Source organism: Plasmodium fragile, assembly GCF_000956335.1.
Source record: "Plasmodium fragile strain nilgiri unplaced genomic scaffold supercont1.27, whole genome shotgun sequence".
In the NCBI taxonomy this organism is placed as follows: domain Eukaryota; phylum Apicomplexa; class Aconoidasida; order Haemosporida; family Plasmodiidae; genus Plasmodium; species Plasmodium fragile.
In genome coordinates this window covers 273,507-282,481 of record NW_012192607.1, presented here as the reverse complement: position 1 = coordinate 282,481, position 8,975 = coordinate 273,507, and the positions used below count along the sequence as shown (strand labels likewise).

At 42.9% G+C, this 8,975-nt stretch overlaps 2 protein-coding genes across 2 annotated transcripts in view; one reads left to right on the top strand and one right to left on the bottom strand.

The window, feature by feature from the left end:
- AK88_02711 (uncharacterized protein) overlaps positions 1-1,730 on the bottom strand; it is a gene marked incomplete at both ends in the record, with an annotated part of 3,528 nt that extends 1,798 nt beyond the window's left edge. The window contains one exon of the mRNA XM_012480336.1: positions 165-1,730. Within this exon, the coding sequence (XP_012335759.1) occupies positions 165-1,730 (1,566 nt within the window). The remainder of the gene's footprint in view (positions 1-164) is intronic.
- Positions 1,731-6,791: 5,061 nt separating this feature from the next.
- Positions 6,792-8,406, top strand: AK88_02710 (uncharacterized protein; the record flags this gene model as incomplete). The annotated part of the gene is made up of 4 exons (XM_012480335.1): positions 6,792-6,834; positions 6,991-7,079; positions 7,284-7,859; positions 7,948-8,406. The coding sequence occupies 4 exons, from the start codon at positions 6,792-6,794 to the stop codon at positions 8,404-8,406; spliced, it is 1,167 nt and encodes a 388-aa protein (XP_012335758.1).
- Positions 8,407-8,975: the final 569 nt, after the last annotated feature.

Below are 8,975 nucleotides of genomic sequence, written 5' to 3'. Positions count from 1 at the left end.
GTGATACGTGAGAGGTGATACGTGAGAGGTGATACGTGAGAGGTGATACGTGAGAGGTGATACGTGAGAGGTGATACGTGAGAGGTGATACGTGAGAGGCACATAAATGGGTATCCCTGCTTGGGACGCGGAATGTGCAACGCGGAACATGCAACGCGCCTCACCTCGAAGTGTATGTCCTGGTGCAACTTGCCCAGGAGCAGCTGGAAGGCCAGCTTCTCGTCCTCGTCGATGGACTGCTCAATGGTGTCCCCAGGGGGAACCAGGAGGGCCTTGCCCTTCCCAACATCGTCCTTATCCACGTGTTCTTGTAACGAGCCCTGGGCGCCCTGGGAAAGGGAGGTCTTCTTTGTCTCCTTCCTCTGTTGAAGCTCAGACATGGAGCCAGTAATTTGAGTCGACAACTCATGCACCTTCATCCATATGAAACTGGAAGGCTTGGACAGGAACAATAAGTTATTCACATACATATATACATCATTATAAATGAAAAAGAGGTTTTCATATTTCTTATTCTGTAGCTTGTCCATTATACACTGGAAGTAGAAACCATTACTGTCTTCAATTCTGTTACCTAAATTTTTAAAATTATGTTCTATATTTAATATTTGGTCATAAAAATTATTTTTTAAATGAAGCAGAATTTCTTCACATAGCTGTATCCTTTCTTTATTATCGACTCTACTTATAATTTCGTTTTGTATATCATTATTTGTTTTATTTCCTCTTTCGCTTGTTGAGTCTAAATGGGTATAACCACTTTCTTTCAGTCTCCTTTGTGTCTCGCGTGATGTGGAAGATTGCTCACCCTTGATTAGTTCGTTTTTGGCGTAGTGTACTCCTACTCCTTCACTTGAGCGTCTTAACAATTTTCCTTCCTCTAGACTACCATCCTCTGCATCGTAGCGACCTGCACCATGTGCATCTTCAGTGTTGTCCACATATGACATGTTCCCTCCCTGTCTTCTCTCATGTGTGCCTTCTCTTTTGAGGCTCGAAGTAAGTCCTTCACCCTTCCACCTCTTAGCCTCCATTAAAAGTTCGTCCAGCCTTAACAACTCTCTTTTTTTTTTCTTCTTGGGGTCATCAATGAGGGCAAATCTAAAACCACTTCCTGACAGGAGGTAGGATATGACTGCAAACTCCTTCTCACTGAGGTAAATTTCTCCCCTACTTATTTTTACCTGACTTTCTTTTTTATGAAACTCTGTTATGGCGGTCATGGCTACCTCTAACTCACCGCTCTGTGGCACGGTGTCGTTCATCGCCTCTGTTTGAAATTCGCTGCTTGCGCCTTTGGACAACAACCCCAATTCACTGCTGCTGTGCGCGCTGCCATGAGCATTCTCATTCGCATTTTCATTCGCATCCCCATCAGCATTGTCAGTAGCATTCTCATGCGCATTCCCATCTGTGTTTCCCTCCGCACGCGAAGCACTGTTAAAATTTCCTATCTTACTCAAACACCTCGCGAAGAAGGAAGACGATTTCACTAGGCCTTCGTTGCGCTCGCTTTGGCCATCTGCGCTGACCTGCGCAGAATGGGCTGTTACTTCCCTCGAGTCGGCCCAATTGGCAGGGTTCCCCCCGTCCGCCGAGTCCACCGAGTCGTGCACAGAATCTCCAACGTCCTGACCTCCCTCCTGCATCTTGCCTGTTCCATCTGGTCCTGTTTCTCCTACGGCCTGAAGGCCATTATCATGATCACTAACTCCAGAGTTCACTATCATTTTTCCCATTCATCTTTTTCATTATATTTAAAGCTCGGATTCCTTTTTTACTTATTTATTTTGTTCTCTCTCGTTGGTTGGCGGTGCGATGGTCTTTGTGTGCAATCTTACGAAGGTGTTTCTCTTTTGTATGATTATTTTTAACGTGTTTCTACTCGTTAGGTTTGATATTCCTGGGTGTACCTCTTTCCTGCGCGCATAAGGGTCTGGCTACGTTGCGACCGTTTCTTGGTGTGTATTGTAAGCAGCCTGAGGGGTCCCCGCTTCTTTTCTTTTCTTTTTTTTTTTTCTTTTTTTGCGATTCTTCTGAAAATGATTATTCACTCTTTCGCGTGGTCCTTTCTCTTGTGCTCATTCAGACTTCGCACCAATTTATCATTATCCTGGTCCACTTCAAAAAAATGCTTCGTCTTTTTCCTCCTTTCGGGTTGCCCTGGTCCACTTCACTATGCCGGGACTATATATTATTTGATCACGTGTTTGGAAGTTATTCAAACGAGGAATGCGTTGGGTGCGCATATTCTCCTACTGTCTGAGTGTATACGCACGTGCGCACATGAGTCGGTGGGTGCACGTATGCAACAGGGGCGGGCGACAGAGTTGACTAGGCTACAGCGCACAGACACGTATGCGTCGCAGTAAATGCAGAAGCGGCACGTGCATGTAACTGTACACATGGAATTACGCACAGTAGATATACACCTGTGTGGCTACACACGCATGCTTACGTGCAACCCCCCCTGGTGCTATATACAAATGCGAACAATTCTGACGGACTGTGTCCACCTTCTCATGGCTTCACAATTCTTCTCCTTCAATTTAATTGAATACACAACATGATTTTTAAAAAAACATACGCGTGATAGCAAGCCAAAATTAAAAAAAAAAAAAAAAAAAAAAATTAGACAGCTAGCTAGCCAATATCTAAATGAATATTCTTGACAAGAGGAAGATGAATGAAAAACGGTTGGGTACGACACTGGTGCAACAGGGAGTTTTTCTTTTTTTCAAAGATACTCTCATTATTCGTCCCGTCCGTTGTTTTCATGTCAGCTGTTCCGTTGGTCATCAAACTCGGCGCTCCAACGTAAGACTGCGCGGTGCGTATGGAGGGATTAACAGGTGAGCGTATATGTGCGGACTGATTGATTACCCTCTCTTGGCTGCGAATTAACAGCAGAATTAAAAGCTGAGCAAGTGTGCGAAGGCGATTACCAAAGGAGTCCCTCTTCCGTCACACCGTGCATACGAGCGAGCGCATACATGTATATAGCAGTGTACACATTATATGCGTCTGTACATGCGACCCTGTGAAGGAAGCCTTCGTAAAACTGGGCTGCTGTGTATATCTCCCTTAAAAAAATACACAATTTTAACTAACCCTTTGCAAACACATAAAAAAAAAAAATCTGTTCAGAATTAAAAATGACTTTCGCTAATTAATAATATATATATGACCTGCACCGTACAGGTGATTTTTATGCACACATGTGGTATAGCTTCTTCAAAATGGGGGGAGGGTGCCTTTTACAAAAAGGTCCTCTCAGATGGAACGGGTGTTGGTGTGTGTGGGGGTGTTGTTACAGTGCACGGTTCGTATTCTGTGTGTATACGCTTTGCAAATTTTGCAGTGTCACCCTTGGTCCCGTTTTCCCCTCGTTGTGTTTTTTTTTTTTTTTTTGTGTGTGTGTCCTCTTCAGAGTGTGCAGCTTCACTTGGGTATAAGTGCGCACACGCTTGTATACCACGCCTGAAAAAAAATTCACACAACTGCCTACACTTGGCAACGGCGCACTAGCGCACTGCACAAAAAACAACCTTGACTTGGCTGGAGAACTTGTTATAAATTCACAAATTCGGGAGACGCCACACCTCATATGGCGACTTCTCTTCCGCTCTGCCAATTTGACAATTCGCGTCAAATATACTTAATTTTAAAATGACAAACAGATTTAATCGTACTTCATAACAAGCTCATGTTCATCATAAAATAAAAAAAAAAAAAAAAGTGAAAAAAAAGTGCAACAATGGGGAGCTACAAAACGGTGTGGAGGAAGAAAAAAAAAAAAAAAAATCGTATTTCTCTGACAACGGCTATATAATATTGTACAACTGCGTATTGTATCCTTGTGACAACACACACTTTTCGTACAAAAAAAAAAGAAAAAAGAAAAAAGAAAAAAGAACAAAAGCGATTAAAAGAAGGATTAAACTGGGATGGGCTACTAGCCAACACCCTTAAGCCTACGCCCAACTTTTATCAGCTTGGGTTTTTTATATGGATTAACTCGTTTGCACAATTGTACACTTTTGTTACAGATCGCAACTGCGAAAAAAATGGTATTATTTTTGCAAAATGTGAACAAGTAGGAAAAAGATGTATTTGTACTGGCTGGAGGAAAAAAAAAAAAAAAATAAGAAAGGTATGCTCCTCATATACATATGACGAGTATAAACTGTGATGGAAAAAGAAAAAAATTCATATCTCTGTTTGTTAAAAAAATGAGTTACGTCAAAGTGGAACGAATGGAAGAATAAAGATTAAATTGTACATAAAAAGGAAAAAGTATTGCCAAATGAAGGGAATTAAACAAACTGGAATTTCTTTTATGTGCTCTTTTAAATAAATACTTGTTTGTATATGTAAAGAATGGGAGTTGTGGCACAATGCCAAATCGATTTTTTACAATTTTTTTACAATTTTTTTTTTTTTTGTTTTCACTGTTCAAGGGCTTATATATATTCAGGCAAAAAGCCAATTCAGGTTTTACCAATGCGTCACATGCAAAGGGGAAAAAAAAAAAAAAAAAAAAGGCAAGGTTCCGCCAAAAGGGGAAAGGCAAACGGAAGAAATAAACCCGCCCCCATGCTGGATTAAGCAGAAAAGAGAACACGACGCAATTTTAAGCATACCTACCTTTGTCGTAAATGAAAATTATTCACTTTTACGTGGATGCAAAGTTCCTTACCACGCCACGTTCCCCTCATATAATAATGAATGATGGTCAAAACAATGATGCTACACGTAAGTAATTTCATGTAGCTGCCCAAATGACGGACGAAAAGCGCGTATGTTTTTTATATATGTACCGTACCCTAGGCATATGTTCCTTTCACAGTTTCAGTGGAAAACGCTACTTTAAAAATAAAAAAAAAAAAGAATTCCTTTTACCCTCCTCTTCTGTGATTATGAACACAATTACTTTCCCCATCATTTTGCATATATGTTTTTTCAAGTGATGAAGGTGCTACGTGCGCGTAAAATTGGGTCACGAATTCCTTACGATCCTCCTCATAGTTGATCACCATACGACGCCTTGTTTTGCATAGGGCGGCTTTAACAACGCCCCTCAAAAAAAAAAAAAAAAAAAAAGGTTATCCGTTTTATGTGCATATATAAATGCCTTTACCCGACCCTGTGAAAACGTTCCGTACTTGTAGGAACACGCGGTTACAGGGAAAATGGGTGGGTAGAAGGTGCAACCCGTGTAAAGCGTTCATCACAAGTACGCACACTGTATATAACTTGGTGAGGTTGTTTTCCCCGCGTCAGTTAAGCATCTGAGTACAGGACGTGACTGCAGTTGTTGCACGTGTACATAGGTGTACACTGCTATATGTACACGTGCATATATTTGTGCGCACCTTCGTATGTCGCGCTTACACATGCCGCGCTTAACATGTCGCGGTTACGTGTGCCAACAACGTGCAGGTCGTTACCTCAGCGCCGCTACATTTGCGAAAATCTGAGGTGATCCAAACTTGAGAGAAACGCAAAAGGCAAATATCATTGTGTGGTTCCCAAAAAAGTGTAAAAAAAAAAAAAAAAATACGTTTGCTTTACAGCTACCAGCTCGCATAACGAGGAGAATATATTCTTGTACCTTGTTTAAATAGAAAAAAAAAAAAAACATTGGACAGCATTCCCAAGCACCATTAAGTTTCACCCCGCCATGCAGTCAGATTAGCTCAACGTGGCGAGTCGCTCATCACACATGCATTTTGTTTTTTTTTTTTTTTCACATGTGGGAGGTGGCCCCAACAGTTCGTTTCGCCAGTCGCTGAGTCGGTCAATTTCCCAAATGATCTTTGCACACGCTGCCTAGACAAACGCGACTAAACTTTGCGCAAAATGCAAGTGCAAAAATGTGAGGTGGCAAATTTCGCAAAAAAAAAAAAAAAAAAAAAAAAGGGACATTACCCCAGAGAGGGGCACAGCTGGAAAATGGGGGAAAGTGACTGATGGTGAATTTGCTAATTGCAAGTTGGGACATCCGCTGGGTTATTTTAGCATATTACGGTTGGAAGGTTTAGGTGGGAATTTTATACTGCTCTTTTTCTCGCCCATTTCTCCCACTTGGCGTCCTTTTTTAAAAGACGTGCAAAGTTTGTTCAGGGTGCGCGATTTTCCCAAATGTGCACCTGTACGTACAATGAGGCAATTCTGCAGGGTGCATACTCGTGGAAACGCGGCCCAGGGTGGAGAGGCGCCCACATGTGTGAAGTAACAGCTACGTGGGTGCTGCATGGACTGTGAGCAAGCACCTGTGCACGTCGCAATAGGGCAATGTCACCGTGTCACAATGTCACATATTTTTTGTATGCCGCTCATACTGCACATGCAGATAATGCTCGCGTAAGCTCGCTTGTGCTCGTCATGGCCGCTTACGATTGCACACTGCGCAGGAGCACAAAAAAATGCAGAAAAAGGAAAAGTAGCATTTTTGCGTATGTCTAAAGGGTCACCCCGTTTGTGCGAAAACACAGCTGGGTGAAATGCCGCACTGGTCAAGTGCACTGTGAAACGAGAGCGACAAAAAAAAAAAAAAGGGAATTTCTGAAATGATCAGGCGGGGGAAGCGTGCCGGCGCCGCACGTCGTTAAATGCTCAAATACACACATACGTATAAAAGCGCATCAGCGCGTAAACGTTACTTTTACCCAAGTGCACATATGTATGTGCCTGCCCGGCAAGTTCTACCCATAGGAGGTGCTACGCTGTAGCTCATTTTTACCCCTCCTCAGGGCGCCCTACAAAAAAACGGTCAACCCCCTCCCCAAATGACGGGCAAACGGGAAATTGAAGAATTCCTCATGCATATTGGTAAAGGGGCAAAAAGAAACAACCGCCAAAGACGCACAAGCATGCGCACACACATACGTACATGCATACGAATCCGATTTATGTGCGCGCGTCTAGCAGCCCAGTGCACCTGCTGACCATGTCATAGGTGCACAGATTGCATCTCCTGAAAAACAGCACGGAGAATTAAACATAACAATGCGTTGTACATGTTTTTAATTAGCACAGAGGATGCAACGGAGGATATGGCCCTGTACTATTTGGAAGTATGATCATAAGAGGGGAAAGAGTTTATGAGGGGGGGGGATATATATAGCCCGCCGCCCCATGGTGGCTGTCCTTTTTCCATGTATTTATTCTTGTTTATCTCCCTCTCCCTTTGTGTGAAGCTTCTTCATCGTCTCTCTTTTGCATCATCGCCCTGCTTTCCCTTTTTATACTTTTTTTTTTTTTTTTTTTTTTTCCTGCAGATGTGTAACGGAAATTGTAACAATGCTCTACAGCTCTACTACGACATACATGGAGGGCCCGGTGCGCATGGAGGACAGGCCGAGGACCAAGCACGGTCCGTAGAAGCCACGTGGACAACAGATGGAGACGTAGGACCAGCAACAAGTAATAAAAAACAAAATGCATTGGAAGAAAATGACAGTACCCAGTGTGACGACAGCGTTAGAGAGCCAGACAAACATTTTAATCAAGCGTTAATTCATGACATGGATTACTCGAATTTTTTACACATGAATGTAAAGAACAAGAATGCAAAGAAAAAAAAAGAAATGGAATTGGGGGACACGTTTGGGAAATTGTTTTCGGCACCGACCTCTCTCATTTGCTCGCTGTCTTTGGAACAGGTGCGTAAAAAGGCGAGAGAGGAAAACAAGTACATCCTTGTGAGCATTCAGGATTCGGAATTCGAGTCCTTGAAATTGAACAGGGACATATGGAACAACGAAATGGTGCAGGACATAATAAAGGACTTTTTCATTTTTTGGCTGCGCCATGAGCACGACCAGGACGCACTGGTCTTCACCACCACCTACAAGGTATGACACGCAAAAATGGGTTCGCGCGTGCGTGTGTATGAAAATATGCGGTGCACATGCAGCCCACGTACACGTTTCCCCCCTGCAGGTCACCAAGCTACCCCACATCTGCGCCCTGTGCAAAAGAACAGGAAGAAAAATAAAAATATGGAATATCAAAAACTTCCAAGACCCAATATGTGCCCAATCACAGTTGTATGAATTTATTGAAATGATGACTTCCACAAATGAGGGAGATGGAGGGACAGTGAGCAAAGGCGCTCATCCATTTGAACTGCGCAATGAGGTAGTCCCACCTGAAGGAGAAAATGATAACACGACATGCAGTGGCGTCCATGCAAATGGGGTTTGTAACACTTTAAAAGGGGTAACAGGACCTGGGGCAGGGGAAACCCATGCGGCGGATGCGAAACAAAAGGGAATTGAGCAGCCCGCAATGGAGCAGCCCACAACGGAGGAGAGAACAAACACAGTGGAGTATAACAAAATAAACAATGAGCTGTCCGAGCTACACAAATTGAGATTGCAGCGGCTTCGGAAGGGATAGCCCCCCAGGCGCGTAGCGTGTTCCATGGGTTCAGTCGCGCAGGCACGCGCGTGCGTATGTAGATCCGCATAAATACTCATATACACGCACATAAATGGTTATATACACACACGGATGTATAGATATTCACTCATGCTTGTGCGCATTGTATATATGAACGGGTGCCCTCCCCCCCATGCAGCACCCCTTGTAGCGCGCGCGATATGAAGTCAAAACATGTGCCATTCTTCATTTGGCCAAAAGGGGAAAACAAAAAAAAAAAGGCCATCCATTGTTCTCCTGTAAAGTGACACCACTGTATACACATCGTCTTTGTAAAAAAGTTGGCGCACCCGAACCTTGTCACTACATCATATATGCATGCACCAATGTTAAGTCAATATAATTCGCAAAACCAATTTGAACAAGAGGGAAAAACAACCCGTTCGTTCGTGCAACATATGTGCAACCTCCATTTTATAGAAAAAAAAATTTTCCCATTTTTTATGGCCTCTCTCTCTATTTCTCCCTCGGTTCCGACAACCCCAAGTGGTGCGTAAAAAAAAAAAAAAAAAAAAAAAAAAAAAAAA